Here is a 23,500-nt window from a genome sequence, read left to right on the forward strand (position 1 = left end):
GGCTGTACTCAACATTCAGAGCAATAATATAGCAGCAAACATACCTGCAATTTAAAATTAAATTGGGGTCATTGCTTTGTGAGTACAGATTTATGTCCCAACTCCCTGTGTTTTAATCTGACCTTCTGCTCTTTTGAACGCCCATGTGCCTGTTACTTCATGTGATTGGAAAAAACGTGGGTATTTAACATATTTTAAAAAGCTATGTGATAGCCGTGTAAAGGCAATCTGTTTATTTTTTATATTTTGAGTACACCCCCTTTAAAGAACATATAATACCTCCTAAATGAAATTTGCATATAACACAATTTAAGTTATCAAACCAGATATAGCCACAACAGGATATGCTGAATATAAACATGTCCCACCTCTCTTGCCAAATAAAGCTCAATATACAACTTAAAACCTCAACTGTTACAAGTCTGAAACTATTTCTTTTCAAAACCTATACAGTTAAAAGAACATACAACCCCCTCATGATCGCTGAAATAAGTTGGCCACACTACAGTTTCAACATCGTACTGTGTTGTTTTTACATACACATGATCAATTAACGTGCCTTTCTCGGTTGTTGGTTGTTTAACATGTTGAACAAACCCTTTGTTTGTCAACAAATGGCAGATTGTTGATGATTTCAAAATGTCATCATTGAAATCTCCCATGACAGCAACTGTGTTACTTAGTGGATCTAGCCAATCAAGTAACTTACCTAAATGCTGTTTGAACAAAGACAATGGATAGGACGGTGGACGATAAATGACTGCTAATACAATATCGCAACTAGCAAATTTGTACACCAAACACTCCAAATTCATATCTGCTACTTGGACAATGTCACAGGCCAAATTGTCTGCACTATACATGCCAACTCCACCATGTTGCTGGCTTTGCAATTCAATTAACACTGGGTTACTACTACTATATGACAGACTTCGTGGCCGGCTATGGAAACTGTATCCGTCAATCTTTACATTTTCTAATGAGGCAGCAGCAGGCAGCCATGTTTCTGTTACAGCAATACAGTTAAGCTGAAAATGCTGTGTACATAATGCTAAATCTGCTACATGCCGTGCCAAACTCTGCACATTCATCAAAAACACAGTAAAAGTATGCGTATTGAAATTGTTCCCGGTAACATTATCAACCAAGAACGGAGGCATACTCTGAATTGCATCTTTAATGTTCTCGTTGCAGTATATGGCTTTCTCTTCAAATCCTGAATCACCAACCCTGACAAACATCTGACACGACTTAATGCCACATATGCCTGTCCCGCAGAAAATACTTTTTCAAGGGACACTACAGCTTTATCAACAGTAAGTCCTTGTACCTTGTGTACTGTACAGGCCCAAGCAAGTTTCAGAGGAAATTGCCGGCGCAATCCACCTTTATTAGTAACCCTGTCCTCGTCTGCTTCAATACTTGTAGATCCCATTACAACTGCTGAAGCATTTGCACAGCGTTTCCTCCTCTGTGCACCAATATGATCATCATCAAATTTGATGTACACAGTTTGAGGAAACTTTTTATCGTCGTTGGGATAAACTATATGCGTTACTGTGCCGCACACACCATTAACCAGACCATCCATTACATCTACATTTTTACACAACATAACACGGGCATCTTTGCCTAAAAGCAGTGTTTCAGCCAAACACGTATTGTATGCTTTTGCATGATGCCCCTTCATTAACTCAAGCTTGCCTGTTTTCTTACTATTAACAAAATCTTGAGCATTTATCGCAACATATTCAGGACAATTCTTAAGTAGTTGATTAATATTGTGCTCATTTACTTGTTTATTTGTAGGAAATATGTGTAAAGCTGAGCTAACTTCACCAGTCTCACAACGTTTCAATATCTTAATGTCGCCGTCTAGCATCGGGTTCCCCTTTGAACGAGTTCTCACTCTGTTCAACAACTCTGAAAACACAATATCTTTCTGCCGAACGATTGTTTTCAACTCAACAACGCTAAACAGGCTAGACCACAAATCCACACCTACATCACCAACATACAGGGGTTTCCCTCTCACTGGAGGCAACTGGAAAAAATCCCCAACAGCAACTACACTAACATTCCCAAAAGGGGAATCAGTTTGTTTAATCTGTCGTAACCTACCATGGATATAAGCCAATATCTTATGATCAACCATGGAGATTTCGTCAATTATCAACATCTGCAAGCTACTATATTTAGCACGTAAGGAATTAACCTTTTCTTCACCCAAAGGCGTGTACGGTAAGCGTACATCTTTACCAATGCAAAACGTGTTATGGATAGTAGCTGCATGTAAATTGTATGCAGCTATGCCTGTTGGCGCAGTTAACACAACACAAGTATCGTCCGGGTGACGACACACTGTCGACAACAACCTCATTGCCTCATACTGGATAGCCTTTATTAAATGGCTCTTTCCTGTCCCTGCACCACCTGTAATGAAAACACGTAATGGGTCTGGCTTTTTCCCCATTACCTTATCTAAACACCACTGTCTAATCTGATAAAAAATACACATCTGTGTCTCATTCAGAGATCGAAGTAACGCCAGACCATCACTTCTGCACAGGATGTTATTTTTTTTTTCCAAATGTGCAACTTGATCCCTACTCACTCCTAAATCCGGAATATTTTCTATCTCTTCATCCAACATCTGAATTTTATCCTCAATCAGCTGTTTACACTCTAAACGTTCCAATTCTTGCTCTGGGCACAGCTCACACCAGGCATCTTCTCCAACACCATCCCTATCAACTGCATTTTGGATATCGTCCAACTCATCTGCATTTATTTCAAATTTGCTTCTATTTAAATTAACAACAGACTTGACCAAATGTAACAATCCATCCCCTAATCTCACACGACCACTACTGTAAAACTCTTCATACTTCTCAAAACCTCTGGGTTTTAACTGCACATCTTCCCGATATGGCAGAAACAATTGCAGAATACTCTGATAAAACAACTCTGGGCTCTTTGTCTCAGAAAAGCGCACATAACGAATAACTGCAGGTTGTGTACGCGTTCTTTTCATAATAAAACCACAATCATTTTCAAGTTTTATCCTGTTAACGGACCTTTCGTTTTTAGACAGAACACGGTACTCCGATGCAAACGTTGCCATACACATGTCATTAAAACAAGCATCTTTTGGCCTCTTCTTATACCTATCCACAGAACTAGTCATCCACATGTCTTCTGTGCTAAGATCTTGTGATGATGCCTTTTGTTTTAACACACTTAAAGGCAAACTCATTTTCACCACATTATCCCCTACTGGCACAAACACAACTTTCCTTGAACATTCCTTCAGATGCATATTTGTTAACCTATACACAGCCTCTTGAGCACACACATCTCTGTTGTGTAAATACACACTACCTAAATTTTTCAATGCCTCTTTTGCACTTAAATTTCCTTCCTTAGCTGCTTCCCGAAGTGCATTGAGCAAGAATAGTCCCACATCTTTTTCATCCTTTGACATATAAGAAATGATATAAACTGCACATTTATACACATTATCAACAAATTGGATGTCCATATTTGCATTCCAGCATTTTAACAGTAGTTTGCTATATTGATTAATCCACACCTCATTAACCTGCCTTTTCAACACGACATGTGTTTCCTACCAAAACGATTATATGCAGCTTCAAAAACCGTTTGATTTATACCTAAATGCCTAAACAACTCTTCCACACTATCATAGCTAGCATGCTCATCTGATAGAGCATCCTTAATTGCTGTCAAAATCTTTGATGCTTTCTCTTTTTCCATTTTTGGAGGTTGTTCCTGCCCCTGTTTCTTGCATGCACAATCTGCCATCCCTTGAGCTGCATCAACCGTACATGTACACATGTTTTGCTCTCGTCTTCAACGATGCTACGACATATAAATGTTCGAGTGGACGCTGGCCTGGGGAAATTGAAACGACAAACCGTTTTATTCTTTTTACAAGTTTTTGAGTGTCGCTTTGAATGCTGTTGCACAGATGTCACAATGTCCTTTAAGGGCTCATCTTGTGACGGTAATTCACATGTGACATACCGATCAATAAACTGAATTACCTCTTCATCTGTGTTTTTATCAATTACAGGAGCATTCTCAATCCAAAATAGACAATGGACATGTGGTGAACCACGCTGCTGGAATTCCACCCTATAAAAGTAGTCCTTTATTTTGCCAATGGATGTGATGGAGACATCAGCACTTCCCTCAAAAAACAATGCCAGCGAAAATCAAACATTCTTGCTGCAGTGACAGGATTACAACGTAAAAGCTCACATCGGTCTGCCCATTCTAAATCCTCAACTGTCTGCGTTCTTCCTTCCTGTTTCAAAATACTATTAAGAAGACTTTTCCACCGCATATCAGCAGAAGAAAATGAACAAAACCATGTCGGGACACCGAGCTGACGAACGCAAGCCAACAGGTCCCGCTGTGCTCCCTGCCAAAAAGCTGGGGTACCTCTAATAGGTTTAAGGAAACGGTAGCCATCATCAAACTCCAACAACTTCTTAAAGATTCCTCATTGTTCAAAACATCAATAACTTTTTGAGATCTACCACCTGATTTTCCTTTCCGTAAAGCTATAGACACATTTGACACAATTTGTTCAAGCTCATAACTGTACAGACCAAAAAAGATAAACTCAACATTTTTTGCAAATCTACCATCAGCATGTAAAATCCTGTTGTTAAAATAACGCGACCTTGTCAAACGATGCTGTCTACTATCATGGTATGTAGAGCACCCGTTTGGGAACAACACTGGGAAGCATTTGGCTTCATTGGTATGATCAGTCAACAATTTCACAGGACTATTTCCTTCTGCTGGAGCCAAATTCAATATATCATCAAAATATTGATCCAACGCTTCCTGACCAATATCAACAGGCATGAGACACGTGTCCTGAAACATACAATGTTGCTGTCTATCATGTAGAAGTTCATCTTCCCCACCGTCAGATGGTTCTTCCCTTTCTACATTAGACTCACTGTTTTTGTTTAAAGCATCTGCTTCCCTACAAAACTTGTTTAACCAAGCTTCATTAAACACTACATCTTTATAATGCACATTTGTCTCTTTTAAACAACGCAAAGCCTGCCTAATGCGCATAGTATCAACATATTGATATTCATAATGTCCTTTATAGGTTAACTTGCGTTTTAACTTCACCGGCAACAAAGATCCTTCCATGTTAGACAGGGGCAGCAAGTTACTAGTTTGTACAATATTTGCTGGAACGCATGTGATTGGCCCGTGGATCCCGTTTTGCCCGCCTTAGGTAATGCCAACATCTTCATAAATGGAATGTGTAACGCAATCAAATGTCCCTCTAAACTATTCAAACACTCGAGTTCTTTAGGAACAGGATGAACTGCCAAGTTGTTCTGTGCACATTCAGGTGGCACTTCACCTCTATTTATCTTATAATGACATGTGTAACAAATCCACAGCTGACCTCTAGGCGTATCCAACCACTGGCACGGCAGTACACAATCTTTACTACATGTGTGTAAATAATCTTGAGAAATACATTTATCTGCAATTAACGCTATACCTTCCTTCATCTTGTAATCACTGCTTTTACAGTTCAAGACTTGATGTTTAAACAACAGTCTATGACAAACACAACACACAAAATCTGGCCCATCTTTTACTTTATCCAAAAACTGCTCCATAACATAATCAAATTGCCCTGCCATTTCTTTCTTTTGTTGCATCCTCAATTTGTTACCTGCTGTAACACGCTTCTTATGCTCAATACTACCATGATACTTACTTAAACTCATTTTCTTAACTTTCTGCCTAAATAACAGATTATCCCTGTATTTCTGTGAACTTTTTTCATAACTTTCTGCCTAAATAACAGATTATCCCTGTATTTCTGTGAACTTTTTTCCATAACTTTCTGCCTAAATAACAGATTATCCCTGTATTTCTGTGAACTTTTTCCATAACTTTCTGCCTAAATAACAGATTATCCCTGTATTTCTGTGAACTTTTTTCCTTAGCTTTCTGCTTAACTTTCTGCCTAAATAACAGATTATCCCTGTATTTCTGTGAACTTTTTTCCTTAGCTTTCTGCCTAAATAACAGATTATCCCTGTATTTCTGTGAACTTTTTTCCTTAGCTTTCTGCTTAACTTTCTGCCTAAATAACAGATTATCCCTGTATTTCTGTGATTTTATTTCCTTAATGTTTCCTTGATATTGCATATTAGATTGGAAACGCTTTTTCCTTTTCAAATACTTGGAAAAACAATAACTATCTGAACTACAAACACTTGCAGTACTCTGCTGCTGTTTTTCTGAATTCATTGTACACATGTACCTAGTCGTGGATGAATTACCCACTTTACACAACTCATAACATCTCTGCTCATCAACATGCTGGACACAAACCACTGACTCAAAATAAGTTAGCTCATTGCGTTTAAGTAAATGCCTTGATTTGAAAATATCGCTCCCTTACAGCTGTATGTAAGCCATCTGTCACCACTGTATATGAAAATGTCCACCCCAAAAGCATTTGCTGTTGCCTGGAATTCTACGTCTGTGGCAAAAGTGGCAACATACATCATCCGCGACTGTTCAATATACTCTGATATCGAAGCATATCCTGTTCCAACTAACTGCACGTGTTCTTCACTGTGACTTTTCATATACTTAACTACAGCAAGTCTTATCTTTTTATGACTCTTTGGGGAACCACTGATCACTTGAGCTACTGCTCCAAAGAAACTACTGCCGTTCTCTACAACTTTAACTGTCTTACATACATTACCCAAAGAACCAGACACTGTTGGCCCTAGCACATCCTGCTTTACAAAATCCACATTATACTTACTGCACAATGTTTTTGCAACTTTAGTAGACAAAGGATTAAATTCTAATGCCACATTACTCACATCCCTAGACATTACCACACAATCTGTGTCCATTCCAGACAATATACTATGCTCCTGGTCTATGACATCTTCAACAGGCTCAACTAAACAACTGCAACTGAACTCAAACTATTTAAACAAACACTATTCTGCTTTCTACTTTGTGTTCTAAAATTGTACACCCTAGAACAAGGAGCCACAACTTTGCAGTAGCCATAACAACTCTGATTTTGGGGTGTTTAACACAAACTACTGTCTCATAATGGTTACCATTGCAATTTTCCAAATACACTCCTGATTTGACAACTGCCTATTCTTGCAACTATATTCAAGCCACCGACCATTACAATATGTGAATATATTTACTCCTAAACAATCTGCTGCGGCTTGAATCTCAATTTCTGTCGCCCAACTGCGAACTAAGTGCATTTTAGAAATACTGAGGTATTCCACCATTGATGAATACTCAGTTCTCAACATTCCCTCATATAACAAACTATTTCTTTCCAACTGCTTAACCACAGAACGTCTAATTTCTTTGTGATAACTCTGTGTGCCACTCACAGCTTGACTGACTGCTCTAAAAAAACAGCTTCCATCACCAACTATTTTATCATTACTACATGGAGGCCCTAACTCACCAACGTTTGTAGATACTAAATCAACTTTCTGTGACTCTACATTTAATTGTGTGCACAGAGCTTGTGCAACTTCCTTACAAAGAGGATTAAACTGCAGTTTGCTACTCACATCCTCACCTACAAACTCTACATCTGAATCATCACCTACATGTACTACCTCTGAAACATCACTACTTTTCATTTTCTTAGATGTAAATGTTCCTGAGGATCTCTTCCTCTTTGAACCTCTATGACTCGTGGTGCTCACAACATCACCTACACATTCTACATCTGCATCAAAACCTGTAAATACCACATCTGAAACATCCCTGCTTTTAAATGTAGAAGTTCCAGAAGAACTCTTCCGCTTTGAACCTCTCTGACTCTTGGTGCAGCCAGGTGTTGGCTGAAGAGTACTCATTTGAGGTAAAGCACAACCCAACTCACTCTCACCACTCACTGTGGATTCAAGATTCACGCTCAGACCCAAGGAAAGAACAGAACCTTTGTGAGAAACACGGACACCAGCAATCTCAAAAAGCTTTTGAGTTTTTCTAAACACAGTTGCGAATTTGCAAATGTGATCATATACGTGTTCAAGGCAACTAAAATACACAACAACACTCTGCCCTTTCTCATCAATCAACCCAGTCACACTGCGTGCATGAGAGTCAACCACAGCGTACTGTCCATCTTGACCAATGATTGCACATGTATTACCATTCAATGTCAGAAAGCATGTGTTATATTTCATGCATATTTTATCTAACCCATTTCTTAAAGTTGTGTACACACCTGCCTCAATAAGCTCTCCCTCAACAACATCGACCTCTCCAGTGACATAGTCACCATATTCAAACTCAAACTTGTGACCGTCAATAACGGACTGTTTGGGCAAATCTGGAACACACAGCATTTTGGACACATCAGCAATTAAGTTGCTGTCCCGCAAAGAGGTGTACAAGCTGTCACCTAAAACTACCACTTCATCCAAGTCGTCCGACTGCCATGAAAACACACTGTCAATTGTATGTTTTGCTAGGCCTACCAAACCTATAGCCATACACTGAAGTCCTCCGTATTGGAACCGAGAATCCCCCTGATGGAATGATCCCCTGACAGATCCTATGTAATGTTCAATCCCGACAGAGCTAGTACCCTCAAGCTCAGCTGCAACTTCTATCTCAGCATCACTGTCTGTAAATACTGCAACATTCTGCCTGTCAAGATCAACTTGCCCCGTCACAGAAATGCTACTAACGCCAAACGACTGTGCCTTCAAACAGTTCTTTAAACTAAAGATGTGAAGCATCAGGTCATTGAGGCATGTGTTGAAAACAGCCACAGATGTGCCAAAAGTGGCTGCCAAACCAGACGCGTCACGTGTGCCACAATCGACTACAACAAAAAGATCTCCGTGATGAATAACTGCACAAACTGCACCTTGGCGATTCAACAGACACATTCCATCCCTCAACAGATGTTCTTGTAGCTTTTCGTAAAGCACAGTCTCATCTTCCAACAACCCAAAATCTCCGTACACTGGCTTTTCAATACGTACTTTAGAGCTCCTGCCAAACACACTGTGCTGTTCAATCAATTACACATTTCCTTCCGTTTACCACTTTCCTGGCTTGCTATAGTGACATAACCATTCAACTTCATCCCTTCTGCACGTATGTCATCAACATCTGACTTTTGCCATGTACAAACAGGAGCAATTCCATGTTTGATCACAGCCGCAACACTACATGCCATCAATGCATTATAATCTAAAGGAAATGATGCCGCCCTGACTTTAGTCCCAGCAACAACGGAGGATTGCAACTTTTCTGAACACATGCAAGCAGTAGGATCAACATCACTCTTACCTTTGATGTTTTTTTCAGCACTGCCCTTACCTTTCTTGGACCCAGTGTGCCGTGTAGGGAAACCCTACAATAAGGAAAAACACATGCAACAATCAACTTCCATCATCACAAAAAGGTCTTTATTATGTTCCTCAATCAATCGGTATGTGGTACACTTACTGAGTCCAGCGCAGCCACTTCTGCAGCCCTGGAAGTTGAAGCCCTTGCAGACGACACAGCCATTGGTGTTACCTGTATAAAAAATAACAATCATGCACACTTCATTTTTTTCAAAACTATTTTCTAAAACAAAAACATGCAAAATACATAAGCAGCCTTGACTGTTGCTTATTTAGGATATGAGCTTCTAACTTCTGATTGAAGATGTTTGTGACCTAACTAAACTATGTTTGTTTCACTCTATTATAAATATGAAGTTAAAAAAATGAAAAGCAATTAATGATTAAATGTTTTTCGGTCTGTACAAACATTAATCAAAGCCACAATGATCCACACTGAACTGCAGGGTACAAATCTGGATCTTGTCTATTGATATCGTGAATGAACTTTGAGATATAGTGTTAAGTTTGATAGAGATCTCATATCTGTAGTTGTTTTAAATTTTAATTTACATTGCATAAACAATGAATAGTTGTACATTCTCTATTAAATTCACATAAATCACCAGACTCCTACCTCCTCCTCCTCCTGCACTGTCAAGTCAACAGCACTGGTAGGTGTCAGGATGGAAGACACCTCCACAGTGGCCCCAACCTAGAAAAAGAACAATTAAAAACAACAAATAAAAAACTAAAATGTTGTTGCTGTCTGTTAACGTTATCAAAATAATTGTACATAGAAAATAATCCATCATAACATATTTTGGGGTATGATTCTAATTGAATAAGGAACAAACAATTCAAGCCTCAAACCGTTACAAAAGCATTAAAACAAACCTGCTGCTTGGACCGGTTTGTCTTGGAGGCAGCAGCCCTCCGAGGACGTTCCACATTCGGTTTCTAATGTAAGAAAGTCAAAACACACACTGTAACCACTGTGGGGTGTAACAATATCAGCAGTCTGATCTTTTATAATTTATAGGGCATCAAGAGCAAAGACAGTTTATAACAAGGCCTCGACCAACAAATAGCATGTAAATTACCTTTGAGCTTTGTGGAACTTTGCTCTGCACAGGGCTGGAATTTGATGGAACATCTTTATCCATCATATCCAACATCGCAATGCTAACGTTAACTGGTGTTAGCGGGATGGAAGACCCCAACATAACCTGTAAAACAAAAATGCAAAAACACTATTGCTGAAAATGCTACACGCTTAGTTTTCATTTAAAAATATATATATTTTAATTATGTTTACATTCCCGGTCATTTACATGTTGTCGCCACCATATTGTAAGCACTAGTTTTCACTGCACGTTCATGAGACAGTATGTCAGTATTCTGTTATACATCTTGGCTATGCAGTGCTTCCTAGCCATATTTACCCTAGGTCTGGTGCTGGTTACCATAACACAAAACAAACCTGCTGCGGAACCTTCCTCTTTTCAGGTGCACCAAAGGACTGCTCAAGTTCCCCGGACTGGTGCCTCTGTAATGACAAATCACATAGTTTGTATTAAACAAATAGATACTAAGGTAAACTTTTTAGGTAATACAACTTGTTTTAAAATGTCTCAGGCCAACATTTAAAGTGTGCAATCTATTTTGTGGTTTGGGGTTTTGTTGGGGGTTATTTTCCCCGTTTGGCCTTCCTTGTGTTTTTGCCTCGGTTTTCTCCCTCATTTGGTGTTATGGATCCTGTCTTATGTTTCCCTGTATCTGTTCTGCTTCCTGTTTTGGTAGTCAGCTTCCTGTCTTGTCTTGTCTTGTCTAGCTTCACGTTTGCCTGTCTGATTGTCCAGCCCCGCCCTAATGTGCTTCACCTGACGTCTCACCTGTTCCCCATTACCTCGTTACCTCTTGTATTTAACCCCTGTGTTTTCTTTGTCCTTTGTCAGATCCTTCTGCCTGTCATGCCGTTGCCCTGTGAGATTGTCCTCTTCACCGTACCCTTGTAAGTTATCAGTTTGCTGTCACCCCTTTTTCCCTGTCTGTTTATCCTGCCAGCTGGCGGTTTTCCGTCCCGTCAGCGCTGGAAGCCTGCCTTATCCTGCCTGTTCCCTGATTATTCTCCGTGGGTCTCCCCTGAATTCCCCGTCAGTCCCCCGTGAGTTTCCCTCCGGTTTTGGACCCCTGCTTCCCCCTGTGCTGGGTCGGATTATGTTTGGACTTTGCCCTTTGCTGATTTCTGTTGAACTCTTGTGAATAAACCCTCTATGACTCAGCCTATCTCAGCCTCCTCGTCTCTGCATTTGGGTCCTCCCTCCTGTCCCATAACAGAAGGATCTGACCATAGAATGGACCCGGCGGAGTACGTGTTCCAGCCACTCCTCCACCCTTTGGACCCGTTGGCGGACCTCATGTCCGCCGCATTCCGCCGCATGCACGACATGGATTCCACAGAGACCTGGCATCTGATGATGGTGCGGTGGGAGGAGGTGGACAAAGAGTTTGGTCCCCTCCCGGAGTCCGCGGAGGAGGCACCCAGCATTCCCCAGACGGCGCTTAAAATCACCTCCCAGCCGCTGTCTGCCGCCGCCGGCCCCCCCAAGAGGTCGAGACGGTTCCGCGCTTCCCAGAGGGCAGCGTCCAGCAGACGACTGCCGCCGCCGCGGAGCCCCAGCAGACGACTGCCGCCGTCGCCGCCGCGGAGCCCCAGCAGACGACTGCCGCCGCGGAGCCCAGCAGACGACTGCCGCCGCCGCCGCGGCGGAGCCCCCGCAGACGACTGCCGCCGCCGCGGCGGAGCCCCAGCCGCCGACTGCCGCCGCCGCCGCGGCGGACCCCAGCCGCCGGCTCCCGCCGCCGCCGCGGAGCCCCAGCAGACGACTGCCGCCGCCGCGGAGCCCCAGCAGACGACTGCCGCCGCCGCGGAGCCCCAGCAGACGACTGCCGCCGCCGCGGAGCCCCAGCAGACGACTGCCGCCGTGGAGCCCCAGCAGACGACTGCCACCGCGGAGCCCCAGCAGACGACTGCCGCCGCCGCGGCGGAGCCCCAGCCGCCGACTGCCGCCGCCGCCGCGGCGGACCCCCAGCCGCCGGTCCCTGCGATGAGGCGGACTCTCAGCCGGCGCCCACAAAGACAAAGTCCCAGGGAGTGCCCACTGAACTGTCCTCCCTGGGAACAGACCCAGACCAGCCGACCGTCCCCCGCGACCCAGACCGACCGACCGTCCCCCGCGACCCAGACCGGCCGACCGTTCCCCGTGACCCAGACCGCGACCCAGACCGGTCAACCGTTCCCCGTGACCCAGACCGTGACCCAGACCGGCAGACCGTCCCCCGCGACCCAGACCAGCCGACCAGTCCCCTAGACCCAGACCAGCCGACCGGTCCCCTAGGTCCAGACCAGCCGACAAATTCCCCAGACCGACCGAGTGGCTCCCCAGACCGGCCGACTGACCCACCTGGCCCAGACCGGCCCAGTGGTCCCCCTGACCCAGACAGGCCGACCTGCTCCCCAGACCCAGACCAGCCGGCTAGCCTCCCTGTCCCAAACCAGCCGACCGGCCCCCTAGACTCAGACCAGCCGACTGGCTCCCCCGACCCAGACCGGCCCACTAGCTCACCTGACCCAGACCAGCTGACCAGACCTCCCGACTCTGTTCAGAGGTCCAGCCTTTCTGACCCCCGGCTGGCACTCGGTGGCCCTGCCCCCCGGCCGACGGCCACCGTTTCTGGCCCTCGGTCGGAGGTTGGTGCCCCCGACCGCCGGCCGGTGTCTGGGCCTCTGTCCTTTCTAGGCACTGGCTCCGGGGTTCCCCTGATCCCGGTTCCGGGGGTCCCCTGGGACTCAGTCCCCTGGCTTCCTCAGGTCCTGGCCTCAGTCCCAGGTCCTCAGGAACCCCGGCCCCCCGTGTCTTTGCTTCTCTTAGTCCTAGTCTCCCTGGTCTTGTCTGTCCCTGTCTCTGTCTTTGTCCCCGTCACTGTGTCTGTTCCTGTCCCGTCTCTGTACTGTTCGTATCCTGTCCCAGTGCTTGTCCCCGTGCCTACGTCTGTCCCTGTGCTTGTCTCAGTCCCTGTGTTTGTCTCTGTTCCAGTCATTGTCCCTGTCCCGTCACTGTCTCTGTCCCTGTCACCGTTCATGTCCCCGTCTTCCTCCCTGTCCTGTGTCCACTCAGTCCAAATTTGCCGCCACAACCGATCGTCTGTAGTCCCACCGTCTCCGTCCGCGTCCCGTCCTGCCCGTCTACGCCTGTCCCGTTTTCCTGTGGCTCTTCCGTGAGCTCCTCCGCGGGCTCTTCCGTGAGCTCCTCCGCGGCTCTTCCGTGAGCTCCTTCGCGGGCTCTTCCGTGAGCTCCCCCGCGGGCTCTTCCTAGTGCGCCCTCTCGTGGGCTTTTGTAGTATACCCGTTCTTGGGTTCCTAGCGCGCCCTCTGTTGGGCAGTCTTATGCATCCCCTCCAACCTCCTTAATCTCTTCTCTCAGTCCCTCGTCGATCCTGTGTTGGTGAGTCACCCACATTCTCTGTATCTCTCTCCCTTCTTGTTTTGTTATGTATGTCTCTCTTCCGTCCTCTGTGTCATTGTTTCCCTCGTTTTGGTCTCTTAGTCTGGTCCCTCTCCTTGGTCTGGTCTTCTTTCGTTCCATCCTCCTTCTGGTTGCCTAGTCTCATTGTTTTTTTTGTGTTTTTTTACTTATTTGTTTCTTTATTTGTTTATTTATTTTTTCTCTCCCTGCTTCGGTTTCTTTCGGTCCTTCCGGTCTCTTTGCCTGGCTGTCTCGCTCTCTTTTGTCTGTCTGGCTTTTTGCGTCTCGTTTCTCCTTTTTTGTCTCTCCACCCTACTCGTCCATGCTCTCTGTGTGTCCCGTGCTCAGTCCCACTCCCTTCCTGTGGTCTCTTTACGTGTTTCACACTCTGCCCCTATCTCCCTGCGCTTTTCTCTTCCTTGTGTCTGTCCTGCTCTCTGGGTTTCAGTCCCTTTTTCTGCCTGTTTGTGTGGGTGACTCTCCCCTTTCCTCTCCGTTTCTAGTGTTTTTTGCCTTTCTATCTAGGCTGCGCTGTCCCTGCTTGCTTCTCCTCTCCTTTTCTCTGTTTCTTCCCTTCTATTCCTCTCTTGTCTTCATCCTCGCCTCTTCCCGATTACTTGTCTCAATTGCCCTGTCTCTTGCTTTCTGTATCTGTCGGTCTTGCTCTCTGTACTGTGTCTGTCTGTCTTGCTCTCTGTGCTTCTCCCCCTTTCGCTGTGTCTGTATCTCACTGTCTTTCTGGTTGTATCAGTCTCTCCCATGTCTCTCTTGGTCCCTGTGTCGGTCTGGTTCGCTCTGTCTCTGCGTCTTGCTGTCTCTTCCTCTTTCTATGTCTGTCTGTCTTGCTCTCTGCGTCTCATCCCTTTCTCTCCCTCTGTTTGTTTGTGTGTATCTCTCTCCGTCTCTCTCTGGCTCTTTCTCCGTACCTACCCCTGGTTCCTTTTCGGCTCTCTTCTCTGTCCCTCTCCTCCAATCCCTCGCTGTTTGTTGTCCTCACCCCGACTCCATGGCTCTGTCTCTGTTGCTCCCTGTGTCTGTCTGTCTGTAACTCTCGCTCTGTTGTCTCGGTCTCTCTCTCTCTCTTTCTGTTTGTCTCTCTGTTTCTCCCTGTCGGTTTTGCTCTCCGTCCTGGTGTCTTTTCCCCTCTGTCTTTTTCGTTCCCGGTGTCTGTCTGTCTGTCTGTCTGTCTTGTCCTTGGTGTCTCTCTCGCTTTGTTCTGTTTGTTTGTCTCCTGCTCTCTGTCACTGTCTCTCTTTCTAGGTGCGTCTCTGTGTCTCCCGCTCTCTGTCATGCTCTCTGTGCCTTTCTCTCTCCGTGCCCCGCTCGCTCTCTCCTTGTGTCCCTACCCGTCGTCCTTTGTTGGCTTTCTCTCTGGTCCCTTGCTCGCCACCAGTCTCCAGCCCTTGTTCTGAACTTCCTTGTGCCCGCTATTAGTGCCTTTTCTTGTCTGGTCCTTTGTCCCATCCCTCTCTCATTCCCTCCTCCTTGGTCCCTTTCTCGCTCCCTCGTTAGTTTCCCTCCTTGCTCGGGCTCCTTTGTCCATGCTCCCCTGTGTCCTTGTCCCCAGTGCTCAAGGTTTGCCTCTGTCCCAGTGTCCTTCTGTCCTTTGGTTTCCCGTCCCTTGGCCCCTCGTTTCCAGTGTCTTCCGCCCTTCCTGGGTTGTTTTTGTTCCCTTTTGGTTTTTTGGGTTTTTTTTTTTTTTTTTTTTTGACATCTGGATCTGTCTTTGGGGGGGGGTACTGTTGTGGTTGGGGTTTTGTTGGGGGTTATTTTCCCCGTTTGGCCTTCCTTGTGTTTTTGCCTCGGTTTTCTCCCTCATTTGGTGTTATGGATCCTGTCTTATGTTTCCCTGTATCTGTTCTGCTTCCTGTTTTGGTAGTCAGCTTCCTGTCGTGTCTTGTCTTGTCTAGCTTCACGTTTGCCTGTCTGATTGTCCCTTATCCTGCCTGTTCCCTGATTATTCTCCGTGGGTCTCCCCTTGAATTCCCCGTCAGTCCCCCGTGAGTTTCCCTCGGTTTTGGACCCCTGCTTCCCCTGTGCTGGGTAGGATTTATGTTTGGACTTTGCCCTTTGCTGATTTCTGTTGAACTCTTGTGAATAAACCCTCTATGACTCAGCCTATCTCAGCCTCCTCGTCTCTGCATTTGGGTCCTCCCTCCTTCCCATAACACTATTACCTTGCGACCCTGTCCAACAAGCGTCCTCTTTGGAGGGTTTGGTTGATGTGGCTCAGTGACCTCCAAGTGTGGGGAAGACACCTCCACGACAGTGGACCCAACCTAGAAAAAGAATAATTAATTAATTAACTGCAATGAACAAGAGACAAAGAAAAAGTATTATGTTTTTACTGTCCAAGGTTATCAAAATATTTGTGCAATGTGCAAGGAAGACAAAAAAACGTATAAAGACAGAGTATGATTATATATTAATAAGGAACAAACAATTCAAAACTTTAATCAGTTACAAATAGCATAAAAACACAAACCTTTGCTTGCCCCGTGTTGTCTGGAGGCAGCAGCCCTCCGAGGACATTCCACATTTGGTTTCTAATGTAAGAAAATCAAACACACATTGTAACCACTGTGGGGTGTAACAATATCAGCAGTCTGATCTTATCTTATAATTTATAAGCATCAAGAGCAAAGACAGTTTTATAACAAGGCCTCGACCAACATATAGCATGTAATTACCTTTGAGCTTGGTGGAACTGTGCTCTCTACAGGGCTGGAATTGGATGGAACAACTTTATCCATCGCATCCAACATCGCAATGCTAAACGGGACTGGTGTTAGCGGATGGAACACTCCTTCAACATAACCTGTAAAACAAAAATAGAAAAACACTATTGCGACAATTTGTCTTGTATACAATAAAATAAATAAACATGGCATTTGTTTAAATTATAGCATAATGTAGTAGGTTGAAATGCTGCATGTTTAGTTTTTCGAGACACATTAATAACTAACCTTTGCGGAACCATCCTCTTTTTAGGTGCACCAAGGGACTGCTCAAGTTCCCCAGACTGGGCCTCTGTAATGACAAATCACATAGATTGTATTAAACAAATAGATACTAAGGTAAAACATTTGGTAATACAACTTTTTCAAAATGTCTTAAACCAACGATAACAATTGCATAGATTACCTGCGACCCTGTCCAACAAGCGTCCACCAGAAAGGGTCTGGAAGACGTGGAAGACGTGGCCCAGTGACCTCTTCCTTCACCACAACCTTTGGAATGAATCTTGGCGGCCTCCAAGAAAACCTGTGGTGATACCTGTCGCGTGACTGCTGGTGTGGCAAGTTGCTGATAAAAATGAAATATTTTGTTAATACTTAATTTTTTTTTAAAGTTAAAAAGTGTGTTGCATATACAATATTACACATACAAATACACATATATAGCTATCATTTGCATTACATATAAGAATTTAACCAGCCAACAAATTAAACACTGATAAATACTAGTATTTTCTCCAATACTATAAAAAGCTAACCTGGATAGCAGTACGCGACAACACCTCCACAAAGATGGGCATTCCATTGCTGTCGCTCAAATGGACCTGCAGAAAACAATTCAATTGAATGACCAATGCGTGGCAGCCGGTGTTGATTTGGTATGGTGCACAGCCACAAAATAGTCTGTGTGGAAAACACTGGAACTTTTACTCTCAATATGTCTATGCCATGAACTGACTGTGGTATATCAACTACAAACAAGTGTATATCACAACACATATTCTACTTACGCCATCTCTGCTCCAAAGCTCAAGCTTATCAAAAGGAAGTACTCGGCAATAGAGAAGTACTTCACACCTTAGGGGACAAAAACATTATTTATTGAAATATTCATAGTTGTATTTTTCACTTTCCGCAACTTGGAAAACTATTGTTAATTTCATAGAATTGATTTATTTATTCAATCAATTTGCCTGAGGATATATAAACAGTATTTTTAAACATACCTAAACGGGCTGCCACACGATGAAATTCTTGCCGCATATGATTCTGCCAAACGTCGTCAACGTTCAAGCGAGGGGGAAAATCAAACACAAAGACCTACACAAAATAGTAGTTGTTCATTACAAAAGCAGTTATTTTCAGACCAATTCAAAATATTTTTCATCACATTTTTCTACAACAGCGTATACAGCCTAAATATGGTACCAAACCTATAACAATGATAACAAATACAATTTAAAAAAAATTACCTTAGACCAGCGACTGCAGACACTGTGCAGGAGCAAGTTGAAGTCTGCTCCAGCCTCTTCAATGGTCTTGCTGCTTGATAAGTTGTTGCTAGGGGCGATGAGACAGACTGCGTCGGGTGTCCGAGGGAGAGTAGCATTCATCACCTCGGTCTTCAACTCAGTCGCACAGGCCCCAGGGGTTGACATGACACAAAGGAGAGCCCTCCTTCTGGCATCGGACTAGTCCGTCTGCGAGGCTTCGCAGATGAGTCACCGACAAGTAGCACAAACTGAAACAACAGAAGAGCCTTTTAGAATTAAAATCATCATCCTTATAACTCAGAGTAAAACTTTTGTTCAAAACTATAATTTCAACAACTGTACCTTCTTGTCTGGAGACTCGGCTGGAATGACCAACTTGTGCTGCCTCCCAGTGAAGGGAGATTTTGGCCATTCATGCACTTATGGCGATAACCTGTACCACCGCCTATTACAAACCAACAAAAACATAATGTGATGAAACATAATTAACATATGTCAAGCATAAATTATGTAAGCACAACAACCTTACTACTAGAAAAACTACAAAATTAATAGAAAAAGTTCACAATTGTGCAACAATAATATACACTTTACACATAAATAAAAAAAAATTGTATGAAAAATTGCTTGGCTACGTACGTGCAAAAACTGGCATTGGAAGCCCGCTGGTTGCCAAGAACCACCGTCCGCCGCTCTGCCATTCTCCATTGGGCTGCCAGTGAGCGCCGGTAATTCTTGCCACGCGGCATCTAGTATGAAGACACAATTTATGAATATGACATTACAGATCCTCAAATAATTTAGAACATCTATGCACCAAATCATGTCAGAACATAAATGTACTCAAATTTGATGCAACAAGCATCACAAAAGAAAAAAACACATACCTGCTGCTTTTTTTTTTAGATTAAATACTTTGGATCTACTATAGATAGGCTTGCCTATTCAAGCTGCACAACTATATCTCTTTTTGTTGTGTGCAATTAAATTAATCATTAAATTGTTTATATGTATCACCTCCATATGTTATAAACACAGCATGACATTTATATAAATACAGCATGCAAAAAGCATCGTAATTAATTACAACATTAACAGATAAAGTGTGAAGTATCACACCACATTGTTAAGCTACATTTGAGCCAATTAGTTAATGAATACTTTATTCATCTTTTAAAGAATAACAACCAGTGTTCAGAGATCACTCACTTACACTCACTATATCAATAATATGTTGTTTCATTACTACTATAAGGTCTTCATAGGCTGCTCCTTCCCAAGTGCCGGACCAACAGACTCAAGGACTCCTTTGTCCCTCATGCGATCAGACTCTACAACTCCTCACTAGGGGGGGAGGAAATAGGGCAGAGGACAATACATACATACATACATACATATATACATACATATATACATACATGCATACATGCATACACAGTACAACATACATACATACATACACACAGTACACATACATACATACATACATACACGCACACCTAGTCACTTTATCACTTTATCACTTCAATACTGGACTCAACACTGACACTTTAATAATAATTTAGGTCTTTTGTTTGTTTATTTGACAAATGTTCTTATTGTTGTTATTATCATTATTGTTATTTTGTTGTCTTTATACTGTCTTTTCTTTTCTTTTTAATCTATTTTTTAATTTGTTCTTTCTTGCTAAAACTGGTGCTGGAATTTTCAATTTCCTTGCGGGAGTCATCCCAAAAGGATCAATAAAGAGAAGTCTAAGTCTAAGTCTAAGTCTAAGTCTTCATAATATAGTAACGTTACTGAAATAATACAAATGTTTATGTCTTCCCTTAGTTAACAATTTCATAAATTATAACTGATGAACACAGAACTGATTGTCTGTCAATACACTGGTGTGGACATCAGCTACTCTACTGCTAAAACATTATTTTTTTGAAACTACGACCAACTTCTGATCTGTGGCGGAGGAAGCCAAGAAGAGCTGCTACACTAAATGTTGAGCTTGACCATGCCATAAGTTACGGTAAACGCTCACAGTAATGTTCGAATAAAAGAAGCGGTAAATTCCGCGCTACGTGGGTCTGGGGCATCCCCAACAGTGCACATTAATAAAATGCCATACCATTGAGCCTTTTTCACGTCTAAAAAACACACAACTAACCTAAAGCTGAATAAAATTAACCTCCTTTTTTACAGGTGGAAATATGTCCGCTTCCTACGTTCATTTGCTTGCATTATCACATACTGTTACATAAACAGTTCATCATTTATGCTTAACTTATTTGCTGGCTAGCTAACCCTACCCCAGGGTTTTAGCGCGGGGCTAATAGAGATAACGTGGCTAACGTAGGTAAGTAGCTAGGTATAACGTTACAACAGACTTATAGCTAGCTACCTACCTACGTTAGCCACATTAGCTCTATTAGCTCCGCTGCTAAACTCTGGGTAATGTTAGCTAGCCAAGAAATGATAGTAGCCTTAACTAACTAACTTGACGTTAGCTACATAACAACAAGAGGTAACCCACTCCGTTTCAGTCAGAGCTCAGCTGACTTTATTTGCTGAGCAAATTATAAATATACGTTAGCTACATACAATCATGTTGTGTTGCAAAGAAAATCCGTTAGCATGCTAACAACGTCAATCAGCTAGCAAACAACTTACTGTTAGTGCGGGCAAGAAGTCCTTCAATGTGGAAAAATGTGAAAATGTGCTGATATCTCTCTCTCTTTCTCTCTATCTCTCCCAATCTCCGTATCTCTCAGTGTAAGTTTTGAACCTTATTCTCTCCCTGAGTATGCCAAAGCAATCAGTTTGAAAATAAAGCATCGCTTAACGGAATCCACGGACATTTATACTGCGCGCCTCACCTTTCAAATATTCAATTCAACCAATCACGGAGGGGGTGTGAGCATTAAGTGAGCATTGTGAGCATTTAGTTTTTATTAATATTAATTTAGTTTTTATTAATGGCCACTAATATAATATTTGACGTCCTTTGAATTTCATTTGTTTTTAATCTAATTTTGTGCATTTTTCTGCTGCTGCTGTCAATCACCTGGCACCTTAAAAGAAGAGAAAAGAGATTCTTTACTGTGATCGGGAGACAGCGCCCCCACAATCCCTTTTATGGAGAAAAATTGAATTACTCCATTCTTTCATTGGATTGTGGAGCGAACAGAAGTAAGTAAGGTTGTCTAGGTATTACATTTTTAACAAATGTTAATATTTTTCATTCTGGTGTTAAACATATGGCTTAGCATTTGCTGATATAATTGCAGACTTTCAGACAGACAATTATTAATAGCCTAAAGGCCTATATAGATATTTTTATACATCAAGGTTAGTTCATTAGCTAGCTAATCCAAAAAGCACATGGCAGGTTAGCATAATTGCTTTGAAAGTAGGCAATTAGTGACTAACTGGGATGCCGTTTGGGTTCTAATTGTGATGTGCCTGATTTGGCTAAATATTAGTGTAAATGTTGCATGCTGAAATGTATGATTTTTATTTTTTGCTCCATTTGTTCAGATGACATCGCCAATGAAATTACCGTCCGTTCAGGACCCGGACATAGAGAGGGCGCGGCAGGCCCTGCAGCTTTGTGCAGTAGGTTGAATGGTTTTAGTGTGCTTTGATTCTTAATAATGTCTGCATGTCATGTCAGCTGCGCTTATTGTTCCATTGGTTCCATTAATTGTATAAATTGCTTCACCATGCAGTCGGATGACAATCTTTATTTTTTGGAATTGCAGTATGCTTGCAACGACCCTGAGGTCCCCGGCACACCCTGTTCACCCAATGATGGTGCCACAACTGGCATAATGGCAGTGGTGTGCCGGGAGAATCGCCAAAGGAGGGCTGCTGAGAGCCGGGAGCGGTGGCTCCAAAATAGAGTGGAGCAGCTGAAGAATGAAAAGGAGGCTGCAAACGCCAAAGTGCAACAACTCCAAGAGCTGGAGTTGTTGCACATTACAGCAGCATTGAATAGAGATGGTAAGTATTTAGTTGCACTACATATTGTCACAGTTATGACATGATAGTATGGATGTTCAATACTATCTGTTCAAAAAAAAAAACTTGAGTAATGTAAGTGGGTGGCCAGACCAGTAACAAAAACTTAACATAAAATAGACTATTAATAACACACTGGGAAAACATCCCTTGCTACAGTTGCTCAAAACAAAATCACACACATCAAAATAATAATATGTAAAGTGTTATAATACTTTTTTATTTAACCAGGTAGACCACTGAGAACTGTTTCTCATCTGCAATGGCAACCTGGCCAAGTACAATATGAGCATACAAGACAACATATTGTTCCACATACAATAAAATCCAATAATACAGATTACAATAGGACACATAAAGTAGAGATTTATTTGGTATTATAACAAGGAAGTCAATGGATATGTAAAAGTTATAAAGTAATAACAGAATAAACATGAATAGACAATCAATATCACTAGTGACATACCATACTGTAGTTAGAGTCAGCGTACAGTACATGTGCATTGTGGTCTGTAATTCATAAATAAACATGCATTTTCCTGCATATTATCAAGGGATAGCTCATGTTACATGGTTGTTACTCTTTTAAAAGGATAGGCTATTATACTATGTTGCTCAAAATCAACTTAACAAATAAGAGTAGCAGCAATACAGACATTTACCGTCCAGGAACTGATATTATAAACACCACAATACAGGATCTGGAACTCATCAACAATTTAGCACATGTAGGGTGTGAAATAGATTATGTTAATAGGGTTATTAGAAGATTATTTTGATACACAAAGCATACTTTTATATTGATTTTTTTTACAGATGCAGCAATGGAAGCAGAGCAGAGAGAGGAGGAGCCAGGAGAGGAGGCGATGCCAGGAGAGGAGAGAGACCTGGTGGACGGCTGAATTATTTTTACTTTTCTATTTTGTTTATTTTCTCTTTTTTTTAAATAAAGGTTTTTTTGAAAATGGGTTACACATGGTATTGTTTTGTTTGAAGTTGAGGTTGTTGTCCCAAACCTAGCATCATACTGTGTTATTCATGTGGATGATGTCACTTGCCAAACGCTTCTGATTTTGTAAATATCTCTGAATCTTTTAATTTTAATCAGCATGTCTCTGGTCCTACGCACAGCAAGGGGCATACGCTTGACCTTGTTTTTCTCATGATATGAACATTAATAATGTCTGCATTGAAGATGTATTGTTAGTGATCACAAATGCATCCTATTTGATCTTGCTCATAATGAGGATCCCCTGCCTGTTAAACGGGCGTCCTGTCACGTTTGATTAACCAGCTTACCGTTG

At 42.6% G+C, this 23,500-nt stretch overlaps 1 protein-coding gene across 1 annotated transcript; it reads right to left on the reverse strand.

Annotated features, from left to right (window-relative positions):
- Positions 1–428: 428 nt before the first annotated feature.
- On the reverse strand, positions 429–10,600 carry LOC116685575 (uncharacterized). Its single transcript, XM_032510579.1, is given in 18 exon segments — positions 429–1,204; positions 1,207–3,627; positions 3,630–3,849; positions 3,852–4,186; positions 4,189–4,521; positions 4,524–5,285; positions 5,288–5,864; positions 6,361–6,443; positions 6,446–6,982; positions 7,039–7,119; positions 7,122–7,190; positions 7,193–7,759; positions 7,889–8,672; positions 8,727–9,115; positions 9,118–9,448; positions 9,544–9,615; positions 10,060–10,137; positions 10,526–10,600. Coding segments are annotated over 18 exon segments (8,490 nt in total).
- Between the last annotated feature and the right edge of the window lie 12,900 nt (positions 10,601–23,500).

Source organism: Etheostoma spectabile, unplaced genomic scaffold (genome assembly GCF_008692095.1).
Source record: "Etheostoma spectabile isolate EspeVRDwgs_2016 unplaced genomic scaffold, UIUC_Espe_1.0 scaffold00570056, whole genome shotgun sequence".
NCBI lineage: Eukaryota > Metazoa > Chordata > Actinopteri > Perciformes > Percidae > Etheostoma > Etheostoma spectabile.